This window comes from Dipodomys spectabilis, unplaced genomic scaffold (genome assembly GCF_019054845.1).
Source record: "Dipodomys spectabilis isolate Male_0828 unplaced genomic scaffold, ASM1905484v1 ptg000141l, whole genome shotgun sequence".
Lineage (NCBI taxonomy): Eukaryota > Metazoa > Chordata > Mammalia > Rodentia > Heteromyidae > Dipodomys > Dipodomys spectabilis.
The window spans coordinates 5721779-5736300 of NW_024870818.1; the positions used below are offsets into that span (position 1 = coordinate 5721779).

Consider the following 14522-nt stretch of genomic DNA (forward strand, 5'->3'; position numbering starts at 1 on the left):
AGTTTCACACTTGAAACAAGTATGAAACACATGTAGTTAATACTTCTGAATGTAACATTTAATTCTACGCCCTATCTTCTCCTTTTACTTGGAACAAATTAAACAGGCCTCCCACTATGATAATGAAATGTAATGAAAGTCCTTTCTACTGGTCATTATAGGAAAACACTTCCTTTCAGAACAAACTACCATCTCTAAAGCATCTGATTAACTCAGAAGCTGGCAAGTAGGTCGAATAATATTGTCTTTAATGATTCTGATGTTCAATTATTGACGATGTCTGAATAGCATGGTGAATGAAACTTTAATCCAAGAGAAATGACTCTATGATAGTATAGGACTAGACTTGTTTTATTCCTGAAGAAAAAACTCATCACTCCAAAACAGTATCCTTACGGATACATAAAGAATTCTTAAGAGACTGTAAAGGCTGATTTAAAAGCAGAGGATACGAAATATACAAATGTATATGTATCAAAAATATAAAATTTAATCAAATCCATTACCAAATAATTTTTCAGAATTCAAAGTTATATGACAATTATTAGGTCCTAGGTTTACTTTTGTTCAAATACAGTACTTATAGAACAAATTCAAAATATCTGAATTTAAGAAAGAGGTTGACTAAACAGAAGCTGTATCTTTGTGATGAGATTTCATTCTTGTCTTTTGCTGCTGTGTAAAAAATGAATAGTAGAACAATCTTTTTTTTTCATTGCTTTTCTTTACTTCGTTTCTTTATGTTTCCTTTGTAAAAGTTAAAACGTAAGAATTTTCACATCAGAGACTTTGGGGTCAAGAAAAAGGAGTGGAAAAGAGATAATACTACACTCTGACAACCTGAATTCAAGAACTTAAACTCAAAGGTAAAGGGTTTGCAAGTAAAACAGATTTCTGTACCTGCATGAACTAGATGGCATCCCATGAGTCCAATAAAGCAAACATCCAGGTATTTCCCCCTCACAAAATGTACCACTTGTGTTTTTCCTGCTGGACCTACTAACTGCTGGATAAGAGATGAAGAAGTTAATATATTCTGGCACTCCTGACTGTGATTCTATAAATTTTCATTTTAAATATAATTCAAGTATAATGCACATTAAAAAATTAGACTAAAGATAGACAGTAAAGATTTTAAACGTTTCTCTTTGAAAAGATGTATCTTACAGTACATACAAAAATACTCTGAAAATACATACGACTTCATTTACAAAACACTGAATCAACATATTACAAGAATTACATGGTTATGGATTTTAATAAACAGCATGCATTCATGAAACTTAAAAAATATTAAGAAATGCACTGAAAAAAGCAGTGTAAAAAAGGACAACTCATAGTTAAATAAAAATTACAAAGGACCTGAGCCAATTGATGGTTGGTAACAGTGTCATCCAAAAATGCCTTTAGGTTTCAATAAATTCCACTGCTTATTTCTGCATGCCTAGTCTTTGAAGAAACTGTTGGTGGAGTTGTGGGGTAAGTTATGGTCAGTATTATCATGCTGAGTGAATTTTATACCTAAAAAAATACAAGTTGGCCATACTTAAAGATATCTTATCACTGATGGTAAAATGAGTTGTTCCTCAATATAAAATACCAATTAACAAGAATGGCATGAAATAGGATATGGAATAATTTCACCATTCATATACTGACTTTCAGTATCCTGGTTACATTTTGATTTTTAATAAAGATGCATTTTTAGGGCCTCCATGGGAGGCAAAAAATAGAGAATTTATGGTGTCCAACTCTTTTGTAATCACTGGACTAATCTCCCTGGTAATGATGCAAATATTTGGACAGAAAAGTACAAAAAAATAAATATTCCATATGCCAATCTGGAAAATAATAATTTAAAACAACAGGACAGTACATCTACACAAATGAGAAAAGCAAAAAAATTATCTCACATTCATTATAATCTCAGGTTTCACAAATTGGCATCAATGTTAAAGTAAACACATTAATACTTAGAAAATTACAAGAGAATTTTTTTTTTGTTTTCTGCTTTTTTAGCATTATACAATGATTACAACATAAGACTTAAAAAAAAAAAAATGGTTCAGGACTTTTTATAACAGTGTCCAAGTGGCCAAGAACTGGCTCCCATAACAGAGAAACAAACAAAAAGTTAAGGCAGTAAAACCTCCAAATGCATGTTGTAGATGACAATCTGGTAGCAGGTGATCCTCATAGGAGTGTGTGTAGCAATCAGTGAGGGAATGCTACAGCATCTGCAGGTCAAAGTGAGTTCAAAAACCACTTCAAGGTTGTTAGACTGAAGACTGTAACTCACCTATTTTATGGATGGCAGCCATTTCTACTTTGAAGAGTAGCTGCACCTATGCCACTATCTGACTGCATGTTCACATAAGTGAGGAGATACTGCTTTTACCGATTAAGGGTCAATCGAATGGAATTTTTGATAACACGTATGTTATTCGCTGGAACTGGAGATGATGAATCTGGTAGTTCTTTACTGGGTAGTCTCTATTAAAAAGAAACAGAAAAAAATGGTTAACGAGTATCTATCTATCTACACACACAAAATTAATCTAATAAATCAGCCACAGACTTATTCTTAAGGTGTTTTTCTTTTTTATCTCTTAAGCTCCTAAATATTAAAGTGTGTTTTAAGTACTTCTTTCTGATGTTCACATTTCTTGCTTTTGAAACTTTTAAAATAGTTAAAAAGTTAAAAAGCAGGAACAGGGACAAGGGAAGCAGCATGGGTACGAATATAAACAGGAAAAAGGACTTAGTTAACTCAATCACCATTCCTGGATTTAAAAATGCATAAATAAACCTCCAGTGTTGCCACCTTTATGCTAGAGGATGGCATTGAGAAATAGGAAGCTCATGATGATAGAACAGGAAACACATAGGCATGAAATGAAAATGAAAAATGAAAAATGTTTCAAAGGAAGGCTTAATAGCCAAGTTATAGCCCTCAACTAGTGTCTATAATACATTCATGGAGAACACTAACCCAATTTTGAGATAACTTTTCTGAAGTCTGGCTAGGTGACTTTACTGTGTGAGGAATTCTGAGAACACTAAAATAATTATATAAGAAAAGCAAATCTAAGAAACTGAGAAACAAAGACTCCTAAAAAATTAATTTTGTGCCAGGTGCCAATGGCTCATGCCTGTAATCCTAGCTGATACTCAGGAGGCTGAGATCTGAAGATAGCAGTTCAAAACCAGGCCATGCAGGAAAATCTGTGAGACTCTTATTTCCAATTAACCAGAAAACTGGAAGTGGTGCTGTGGCTCAAGTGGCAGAGTGCCTGCCTTGAGCTGAAGAGCTCAGGGACAGTGCCCAGGCCCAGAGGTCAAGTCCCATGACTTGTGTGATAGATACTTACTCTTTATATTTGAAATACTTTAAAGCCGAAACATGATATTTCATCTTTATATTTTAATATGTACCTCAGTTTTTTCTTACATATAATTAGTATAGTTATATACCAACATTTTTTTGTCACTCAATCTTGTGTTTACAAATTCTGTAACTGATAGACTATGAGGCTATTGTTCTGCTTTATAAGGGCCAATAATATAGCCTGGGGAACCTGATAGGGTAATAGTTTCGCTCAAGGCTATTACTCTACCATTTGGGCCACAGTTCTACTTCTGGCTTTTTAGTGGTTAAGAGTCTCATGCACTTTCTTGCCCAGGCTGGCTTTGAACTATGATCCTCTTATCTCCAGAACAGCTGGGCCTATGAATATGTGCCACCTGTCCAGCTTATGCTTTAAAATTTTTGCTTATTTACATTTTTTGAAGGTTGTGGGGCTTGAACCAGCCACCAGGCTCCACAAGTTACCAATGCCTGGCTTTTTGAACATGTGGTTCCTCCAAACACTAATGTGTATGATTTCTAATATTCAAATGAAATAATGCTTCATTTGACAATAGTGTACAGAACAAAAGCTAAGTTTTCATTTCTGTAAGAAACTCCTGTTCTTAGTAACCAAGTATTCCTCTACAGATAAATAAAAACAAGGTAGGGGCTGGCACCAGTGGCTCATGTCTGTAATCCTGGCTACTCAGGAAGCTGAGATCCAAGGATCACCATTTGAAGCCAGCCTGGGCAAGAAAGTCCATAGACTCTTATCTCCAATTAAGCACCAAAAAAATTGGAAGTAGAGCTGTGGGTCAAGTGGTATAGTGCTAGTTTTGAGCAAAAAAGCTAAGGCATAGTCTAGGATCTCAGTTAAAGCAGGACCTGCACAAAAACAACAACAAAAGAAACCCAAAAAAATTAGAAACAAAAAACAGGAATGAATATAAAGAAATCATGATGCCTTTTTAAGCTACTCTCCCTTTGATGTATGAATGTTCAAGACTATACAATTTGTTTGCTACCTCCAACCTTAAGGGTAAATATACTACTAGGACTTGAGAACAGGGACAAAGGTTTTTTGTTGTTATTGTTTTTTGTTTTCCCATGTTAGGCTCTTAATATGCCTTTTTTAATTCATTTTAACCTATGTAATAAGACTTATTACCTTTTTACGTGATGTATCAATAGTTGGAATAGGCATAGATTCTCCTCCAATAGTATCCTAAGAAAAGAGTAATTATATACAAGTTTAAACTTTACTATATGCAACACACTGATACTTAAAGCATAATGAAAACTTGACAGACCTGATCTGACTTGCTTTCTAAAGTATTTTATTGTGTTAGTATTAGGGCTTGAACTCAGGGCATAGGCGTTGTCCCTTAGCTTTTTCACTAGAAGCTGACATTCTGCCCCTTGAGCCACAGTTCCACTTCTGGCCATTTGGTGGTTAACTAAAGATAAGAGGATCCCTGAGTGGGCTGGGTTCAAACTGTGATTCTCAGATCTCAGCCTTCCTACGTAGCTAGGATTACTATTTAGTAAATCAGCCACTGGTGAACAGTTAAAAGTGCTTTTCTAATCTTTAAAAGTAAATATTCTAAAAACATATTATTAATGTATTTACCACTGATTTTCCTGTTCTCTCTTCAGCAACACGGGGGTCCTTAAATGCTGATTCAAGTCGAATAAACTAAGATGATAAACATTAAAAGAAAGTTGCTATTATGTATCTGCAAAGATCATAGAAATTTATGTAAACTGGGAAATTATAACCAAAAACTACTAAAATTTAATTTATTACAATTTAAATTAGAATGAATTTAACCACTGTTCTTAATTTTTACATTTTAATTTAAAATTTTACATTTAAAATTTTACATTTTAATTTTAAAATCAATTCAGTCTAAGGAAAAAAAAAAAAGTTTTGCTACCCCCTACTGGAAATACCTAATATTCAAGAAATGACATAATTGGGTTAGCAATAGTGACTTTTGTGTGAATTGAGGAGAAACTTAGATCAATCATTAAAATATTCAGCCGGTGCCAATGGCTCACAGTTGTAATTCTAGCTACCCAAGAGGCTGAGATCTGAGGACTGTGGGTGGAAGCCAATCAGGTTTAAAGTTTGTAAGACTCTTTTTTTTTTAATTTAATTTTATTTTATTTGAGAACATACTGTACAGAGGGGTTACAATTACATGGGCAGGATAATGTATACATTTCTTACCAAGCATTGCAGCCAAAGTTTCTAAGACTCTTATCTCCAATTAACTACCAAAAAAGGAAAGTGGAATTGCGGCTCAAGTGGTAGAGCACTAACCTTGAGCATAAAATCTCAGGAACAACACCTAAGCCTCTAAGTTCTCAGCATCCAGGATGGGCACCAAAAACAAAATAAATAAAAATTCAGACCCATCAGTAATTTGAATTAAAGATAACAATAAATATTGTCCTCTAAAGTCAACTTCTTATGGAAAACTAAAATATGTACAGCAAATTTGAGTTTTTCTACTATCACTTTAACATAAAACGTATAGACTCACTACTGAAGTTTTAACTTTACCTTTTCTATATCTTTCAACCTCTTAGAAGTTCCATCTATGGACGGGGAATGGGATCTTTTGGGTATAAGATTCTTAGCTATATTTGACATTCCATTTAGATGTGGTTGTCCCTGGGTAGGGTTGTGGGATGTTGTGATTCTAGGAATGACATTTCGTCCTACTACAGTAGGAATGGTACACACAGCTGGGGTCGATACAGCTTTTACCGTAGAGTCAACCTCTGAAAAGGAGAAAAACAATTTTAATAATTAAATATTTGTGAAATTAAATAATTAATAATGGAAGCTTAGATACCTACTTGCACCAATGACTGGAATAGATAGTCCTTGAGCTGGTGGGACATGCAATGGCTTCTCCACAATTATACTAGCAGGCTCAGCACTAGTCCTAATAAAAGTGTCAAATGATAATCATTAAATGATTTAAATGTTCCTTATTTTTAAAAGCTTTAAACATAGAATTACTTCTTTCTAGTACTGTTATTTTATTCAATGAAGGAAAGGGAGAGAAAGGTAGAGGTCTCAATGAGAATTAGCAGAAAAATCTAAGCACAAAATCTGTTTCTTTATACTTGATTCCTACATGCTCTGAACCTCATGTTCTCTCCCACAGCTCTACAACAGGTTGTCAAGTACTTAGCCAAGTTATGGAAAAGTCCCTACTATTCATAAATAACTGAACAGGAGACTGAAAGTAGTATTTTGATATACACACCTTTCTGTTTCTCCAGGAGGGCTATCTGGTTTGGAAGGTTTGTTTGTAGACAATGGAGAATTAAAAGGTGTTCCATTGTCAGTATCTCTGGAGCTATCCAGACAACTGCTATCCAGAGATAATCTTTTGGATTGACATCCACCTGAACTTCGACTGACATCAGAGAGACTTTGCTGAAAGAAAGAACAGTTATTAGAATTTCAAACAGCACCTAAGAATAAAAAGTCTAGCTTTAATTCTAAAGTGCATTTAAGCAAATTATCTCTTGTGATTACTGAAGCTAAAGATTTTAGTCCTAAGACTGAATTGTCTACATCTTTTCTCTTTTTCTCAATAGATTTGGAAAATATATAAATTAAAATGTGGTCCCAAGATCATTTGCATGAGTGGAACTATGAGAGTGAGTTAAGATTATAAATTCACCTTTTTCTTCTTTTGAAGAATCTCTGCTGGAAGGTAGTGATGAAGTTGTTTTTTTTTTACATGAGTTGCTTCAATTTTCATTCCATCCTTCAGCATGTTTATATTGTTTGCCTGTCTGTACACTGTAACAATGTAAATATGTTAAATGGGAAACTTCTGAATCAAGAAGTTCTCTTTTTCTGGCGTGCATATACCTTCAGTATTTCCCCCAACACATATACAAATACTGATACATGTCTTACAAGTATTTCAAAAACACTTTCATCATGCCACAATCCTATTCAAGAATTGACTAGTTCTACCTGTTTCATCTTATTAAGACTTTCCCATAATCAAAGCTTGTTAACAAAATAAACAGAAGACAGTACTTTTCCCCCAAAAGCTTTCTCCAAATCTTGACTTATTAATTTTCCCCAAAGGGAAACTCTTCTCCTAATTATTTGCCCAAGGCAAAGCTAATTCTCAGGAGAAGAGGAGGAAAATGCAGAAAAATCCAATATATATCCTACAAAATTAAGAGTAAGGGAAGAGGTGGGTAGGGGAGGGATGGGTAAGAATGTTGACAGTTGTGACTTTGACCAAGATAGATTGTATTCATTTTGTTGCTTTGTTAAATGGCAAGCTCCTCTGTACAACTACTTGAAAGATACTTTTAAAAAGTATAAATTAAAAAACTAATTCTTACACCAAATATCCAAGATGCAAATAACAGTTCTCCCTCTTCCATGTTGTTTCTTTTACTTTTGTAGCTCACATCAATCACAGAATCTAAGATTCCAAAAACTTTATAGATATATTTTTAGTATAGGTGGAAAAAGGTGAATCAACAGGCCTGAACACCTTGCCTGGATCATAATACAAATAGCTCTAAATTCTCATTCTATAGTGCTTCTTATAACTTGCTATGGGCCAGTTATATTAATTCTTACACAGATTAATATATTTTAACTGTGAATACTCAATTAGAAAATAAGTGCTCTGAAAGCAGGGACGCTGAGGCTTGTTTTGCATAACAATTACTTGTGAAAATGGTCAATTATTTAATCCTTTACACCACAATTTTCCACATCTGGAACACAATGTTTTAGAATTCTATTGTTAAATAGAGTATCTTAACCACCTTTTTGAAAAAACTGAGTTCTAATTAAAGTGGAAAAATGTATATCTATGTTTTTATTGTAGATTACTTATAATGATCAGCAGTGCTTGTTCAAACTGCAGATACTGAGTTCTTCTTCCAAAGTATAATTTAGCAGTTTTAAGCTGAAGCTTAGGGAAATATATTATCATGATAAATATGAAGGCTAGTTCCGAAAAGGCTAGAAACTCAGATGAACTAATAGTAACTGTCGGGGAGTATACTATTCCAGATTAATACAAGCCTAAATTTATAAATGATTAAAATGTTCTAGGGAGCTGTGAAAGATATTCTTATCATTGAAATGTATTCAAGTAAGACTATTGATTTTTTTTCATATAAAAAAACAAAAATCAAGTCATCTTTATGACTGTGATTACAATCCCTGGCTGTGCACACATACAGAATCACCTGTGGAATTTGTTTTCTTTCTGCTTAAAACAGGTAATACAGTTAAATGGTACAAAACTCAAAAGAGTTTGAGTATTTACAGAAGTCTCCTCACCCCGTTCCTTGGACACATTGGCTGGTTCCCTAACCTAGAAGCAACTGCCTTTGCCATGCTTTTTATTTTATTTTTTTAAATTAAGTATCCTTTCTGAGGTGTTCTACACATTTTAAGTAAACATGTGTGTGTGTGTGTGTGTGTGTGTGTGTGTGTGTGTTTTCCCTTTAAATATATGGAAGCACACTAGATATATAGTTCTACAATTCCCATAATATGTCTTAGCAATTGCATAATCATGCTTTTCATTATTTTAACAGTAGCACAGATCTCCACAATATGGATACACTGTTTCGTTTAACCAATTGTGGGACTTGAAAATATATAGCCAGCTAGATCCTAGACAGATGATGCTGAGTTACAGCCAAAGTTGAGAATCACAGTTCTATGATGACAAAATCTTACCTGTATCAGTAAATGACTGTATATCATATGTCAAGTCTATGTTAACACTTTCTGCATTTTCTACTCTCCGAAAAATTATCCCGAGGAACCACATTGATACGTAATTGTTGCTATAAAGTAAAATTTAAGAATTTCCATTAATTGTTTTTATAATTTTACAGATGCTATTTGGTAATTAAAACTTAGTTACTAATGTCTCTATCTCATTAATAGAGATTTCAGTGATTTGGCCATATTCTTAAAAATTACCATCCAGATCACTGATACTCTGTATTGGTCTAACGAGGATTAAGTGGCCCTGAAAATGACTCTCTGAATATATTTTTATAGATGCTCTAAATATTGTAATGGAGGTGCTGGAGTCTATTGGCTATTGAAGTAGTACATACTCATTTTTCACCAATGGTCACTTACACAAACATGTACTACATCCTCCCCTGTCAAGGCCTTTTTTAATGACAATCTCACAACTAATCTGAAATAATGTATATGCTAATAACATTGTTTAAGAAACACCGTATTAAAATCAACTTACTCTTTATGGTGTTCCTTATTTCCTGGAAATGACTGGGGATTCACATGGGCAAGAGTAATAAATTCATTCCGTTCCAAGTTTCCAACAAGTACACGGATTTTAGACTCTACTAATCCAACCCTAAAACAAACAGGCAAGATTTTTCTTATGACCACATCAAAATTGGAAACCACATTGAAGTAAATCAAACAGCATATCAACTATGAAAACTTACATTTATTAAAAAAAGCTAGCCCAATTATAGTAGGTACTCTTCAAAATACCAACCAAGTGATAAATTTAATAAGTTTTTGTGTGTTTTTAGAAAAACTGATCTACACAAAGCATGCGTCAATCTAAAATACCCTGTCTGTCTTGGTAAGACTATAAATCTTGATTGGGCATGAACAAAAATTTTGGTTAATTTGATCTTCAATCTTTTTTTCTATTTTGAAGTTTTATGTTGCTAACAACTGGAACATAAATTTATGAAATCAGTATGTTTTGCACAAAATTCAAATCAGACATTGGAAAAAATTTCATCAGATTGCTTCAATGTCATTTTCTACCTCACTTAAATGTGACTGTCAAATTTACTAGTGACTTTATGAAGTAAAATAAGGTCAAGAACACTAAAATTTTCTAAAACAGAAAAAGCTTACAACATTGTATGCTTCAACATGTATATAGTGACATATATACATATATTTATACACACATATATAAGCATATATATGTATATAAAAGCATACGTATATATCTGAGTTATTGTAGTGTTAGCTAAATGAAAATTGGCAATGTTTTTCTGTGAAGGGCCAAATACTGAATATTTTAAGCTTGTCTCTGTCTTAACTATTCAACTTTGTTGTGAAGCATGGAAATAGTCAGACAACATATTATTGAACAAACATTCTTGTGTTCCACTAAAACTTGAGCCAACCTAGACATATTAAATACTGTTTCAGTAAAAGAATTATTATCAATGAAACAGGATTAAATCTTTGGAGTAACAGTAGGACAGTATTATGCTTTTTTTTCCCCTAAAGTCAGACCCAAGAAAAGTATAACTATCTCTGGTGGCTTAATAGCTGGTCCAGGTATGTGACTATATTAGAAGGAACAAGTTTAGATTTCACTAGAATGGATATGCTGCTACTAGGTCCTAAACATGTCTTATCTGTTTTCTAATTCAACTGTCTCTTAAATTAAAAGGATTTATACAAGCCAGGTGCAGGTGGCTCATGGCTGTAATCTTACCTACTCAAGATGCTGAGATCTGGGAATCATGGTTTGAAGCCAAGCAGGGCAGGAAAGTCTATGGGAATCTTATCTCCAATTAACCACCCAAAAGCTAGAAGTAGAGCTGTGGCTCAAGTGGTAGAATGCTTACCTTGAGCACAAAAGCTCAGGGACAGTGCCCAGGCCCTGAATTCAAGCCCAAAGAATGGCACAAAGAAAAAGAAAAAAAAAAAAAAAGGATATACAAAATGTCTTGAGTTTTGGACAAAACAATGATAAAATGAAGAAACGGGGTGTCAGGATCATTCAGACTACTTCAAAATTTTGCTTAGTCTCATCTGAAAGCAATAAGCATGATCTGTACATATGTAAAGATACCTCAGGTCCCACATGATTCTGAAATACAAATGTGATAACATTTTGTAGTCCCTGAATGCTCCATGGACATGTACATGTACATGTCACCAATAAGATAAATAATATGAAAACCAGTAAAAAAAACTGCTTTAAGTGATAAAGCACCATATAAATAAATTATTAATAACTAGGCACAGGCAAAGAATTTGAAATGTAAGCTTACCATTCTAGATGGTGTTCTTCTGTTGATGCACTGGCAGTCAATACTATATAATGTCTGTGAAGAATGTGCAGTAACAATCAGAAAAACAAAATAAACAACAGAAACAAACTATTAAGACTATTTTTCCATCATTCATATTTCCTTCTTTCTAATGAGAAGAGTATCACAAGCATGCAGTTTAAGAAAATGCAAGTATGTTCTAATTTTCACAAAATTTTGCACCTTATAATTAAGTAAAATCCTTAATACTGGAATCTACTTGTAGAATAAAGAAACTCTATTACCACTTAGGATTTCTATTATTCTCTACTTGCTTACAAAATGTAAGTAATAGCTGTCACCTATCATTTATTAACTCTAAATGTAGCCAAAAGTAGCCTTCTTCAAGGCTTGTGTACCATTTCAGGAAATAACTAGATTTTTTTTCTTTAAATGTTTCTCACTGCATCTTTGATCCGGTCTTTATTCAACTAAGCTGTTCCATACTATTTGGCCTTTATGTCATTAAATAGATTTTAACAGTTTATGTAGCAGGCTTCTTTTCTTCTGTGGTAAGTTTCTTTTCAGCTGTTGGTTTCTTGGTAGCAGCTGCCTTTTCCCCTAAGGCTGCTTCTGCTTTTTAACATCAGCAGCCTTCATTCCTTTCTTACTCACCATAGGCTTCTTCTCTCAAGCTCCCTTTTCTGCAGCTGCCTTTTCATCTAATTTGGCTGTGAGTGCTGCTGCTTTCTTCACTTAGATTTTGGGATTTCTTGTGTGGCAAAGAATGGTGTTCTGGAGTTCTTTGCATATGGGTTCAATTTCAACATGATTCTCAGGTTTTTCAGCAGGTTCTTCTTCTGCAATGAATCTTCTTGCATGATTCTGTAAGGGCTCTTCGGATCTCTGGACTTTGCAAGGTTCTGCTGAAATCTTTATTGATCATCTTGCACAGAGGGAGGTCACAGTTACTCTTGAAACAGCTTTATATCAAGTGCCATACAATTCATTCAAATTTCCAGAAAGCACTTTCAGTCCAAATGCAGAAACACCCCACATGGCCACTAGGAGCAAGTTTTAAAAGGTTCTGTTTGCTTACATTAAGCAAAGTAATTCCAGGAATGTTCCTGAAGGCCTTGCGCTGGTTCTACTGACAGTTTCTCATTTGCCCTTGCCCACACTCATTTGCTGAGAGGTATAGACCTTTTTGATGTCATTCTAGGCTTTCAGTTTCTTAAGAAACAAAACAGTCTCTATGGTGTTTTTTTTTTTTTTTTTTTTTGGGTCTGGTCGTGGGGCCTGAACTCTGGGCCTAGGCACTGTCCTTCAGCTCTTCAGCTCAAGGCTAGCGCTCTACCAATTGAGTCACAGCGCCACTTCCGGGTTTTTTCTTTTTACTTATGTGGTGCTGAGGAATTGAACCCAGGGCCTCAGGCATGCAAGGCAAGCGCTCTACCACTGAGCCACCTTCCCAGCCCAGTCTCTATGGTTTTCTTGTAACCTTCAACTTCATCTTTGACTACCAAAGGAAGTTCAGGAACTTCCTCAGTTTGATGACCTTTAGACATGACCAAAGCTGGTAATGCTGAGACAGCCAGGGCAGAACAGATGACATACTGCTTCTGGGTTGCTAACACCAGGTTTTGGTTGGTGGAAATATGACCTCCTTGACACATATTTCCAAAGGCACCCCTGGCCCAACAGTGGTGGGTCCCACCACCTCACAATCTGGGAATATGAGCCATAGTTCTACCTGTACTCTTAGACTCAGCACTGGTCTGATGACCTGCTAACTCACTGACAGCATAGGGGTGCCTGCTGTTTTTATGCAAGTTCGTATGAACATAGTTTACAATATCTGGTCAAATGAGAGCCTTAAACATGGCAGGTAAAGTGACATTTTTGCCAGATGACTCCTCTTTTCCGAAGTACACTGGTAATGGGCCGAGTACATGCCATGGAAAGGAGAGTAGAGGGTGATGTTCCTCTCATCCCTGCGGCTCCTACAGGAAAAGCTAGCTCTAGTATTTTTTTTATAAAAGCTTTGCATATTAAATAACAGTGTACTTTAGAAGAACTGAAAACCAATAACTCTGGAATCCATTAGTTATAGTGCTTTTCAATAGGTAAAGTAAGGATTTTTTTGTTACTTGTAATTAAGAGTTCCTTAATTTGTGAGAAACATCTTTAAAAGTATGTTTTGGCTTAAAATACAGTAAATGGCTTATACATGCATACACACAAGACAAAATTTCAAATACCTATATTTCTGAAAGAAATTTGGTGGCTCAAGTAGTTTGGACCAATCTGATTTCCCTTGAAGAATTTCATCTGTAACTGCAAGACCTAAACAAAAACATTAAGAGAAACATGTCCGATTTTTGAAACTTGAGCAACATGTATATTACTTTATCCTAACCTCAACAGAAAATCACATACCTCCTACCACACTCCAGCAAAACTGGGGTTTGAATTCAGGGCTTCATATTAGCAGGAAATTACTCAACCAGTTGAGCCACATGCCCAGTCTTTTTTCTCTGGTTCTCTTTGAAGTAGAATCTCAATTTTATGACTGTGCCAGCCTAGACTTGATCCTACTTACACTTCCACCTCTTTTCTAGCCGGGCGCCGGTGGCTCACGCCTATAATCCTAGCTACTCAGGAGGCTAAGATCTGAGGATTGCGGTTCAAAGCCAGCCTGGGCAGGAAAGACCATCAGACTCCTATCTCCAATAAACCACTAGAAAACCAGAAGTGGCGCTGTAGCTCAAGTGGTAGAGCGCTCGCCTTGAGCTGAAGAACTGAGGGACAGTGCCCAAGCCCAGAGTTCAAGCCCATGACCGACAAAAAAAAAAAAAAGAATATTTTTTCTGTTGGGATGGGATGTCCCATGAATGTCTTTTCCCAAGTGGCCTGGAACCACAGTCCTCCTAATCTTAGTTTTCTGCACAGCTAGGATGATGAGCGTGTGTCATCATGCCCCATTACTAGTTAAGATGGGCTCTTTGAAATTTTTTGCCTGGGCTGGCCTCCAATCTCAATCTTCCTGATGATCTCTGCCTCCCAAGTAGCTACATTATGAGCAGAAGCCAAAAAGTTCTTGACT

General features: G+C 35.1%; 1 protein-coding gene and 1 pseudogene across 3 annotated transcripts in view; both read right to left on the reverse strand.

Moving 5' to 3' along the window:
• Positions 1-336: 336 nt before the first annotated feature.
• The window catches only part of Papolg (poly(A) polymerase gamma), a 37048-nt gene continuing 22862 nt past the window's right edge, over positions 337-14522 (reverse strand). The window contains exons 12-23 of one of the 3 annotated variants that reach the window (XR_006149167.1): positions 13678-13762; positions 11438-11491; positions 9640-9759; positions 9105-9214; positions 7057-7178; positions 6634-6806; positions 6218-6306; positions 5919-6139; positions 4980-5045; positions 4518-4574; positions 2300-2493; positions 337-1006 (exon numbers count right to left, since the gene is read on the reverse strand). Coding sequence is in view for 2 of the 3 variants with exons in the window: in XM_042691201.1 (XP_042547135.1) it covers positions 2395-2493; positions 4518-4574; positions 4980-5045; positions 5919-6139; positions 6218-6306; positions 6634-6806; positions 7057-7178; positions 9105-9214; positions 9640-9759; positions 11438-11491; positions 13678-13762 (1196 nt within the window). In the remaining variant the exon portion in view is untranslated. Of the gene's footprint in view, positions 2494-4517; positions 4575-4979; positions 5046-5918; positions 6140-6217; positions 6307-6633; positions 6807-7056; positions 7179-9104; positions 9215-9639; positions 9760-11437; positions 11492-13677; positions 13763-14522 lie in introns of all 3 variants that reach the window. The other 2 variants (XM_042691201.1, XM_042691202.1) reach the window with 2 other exon arrangements.
• On the reverse strand, positions 11886-13411 carry LOC122117464 (annotated as a pseudogene).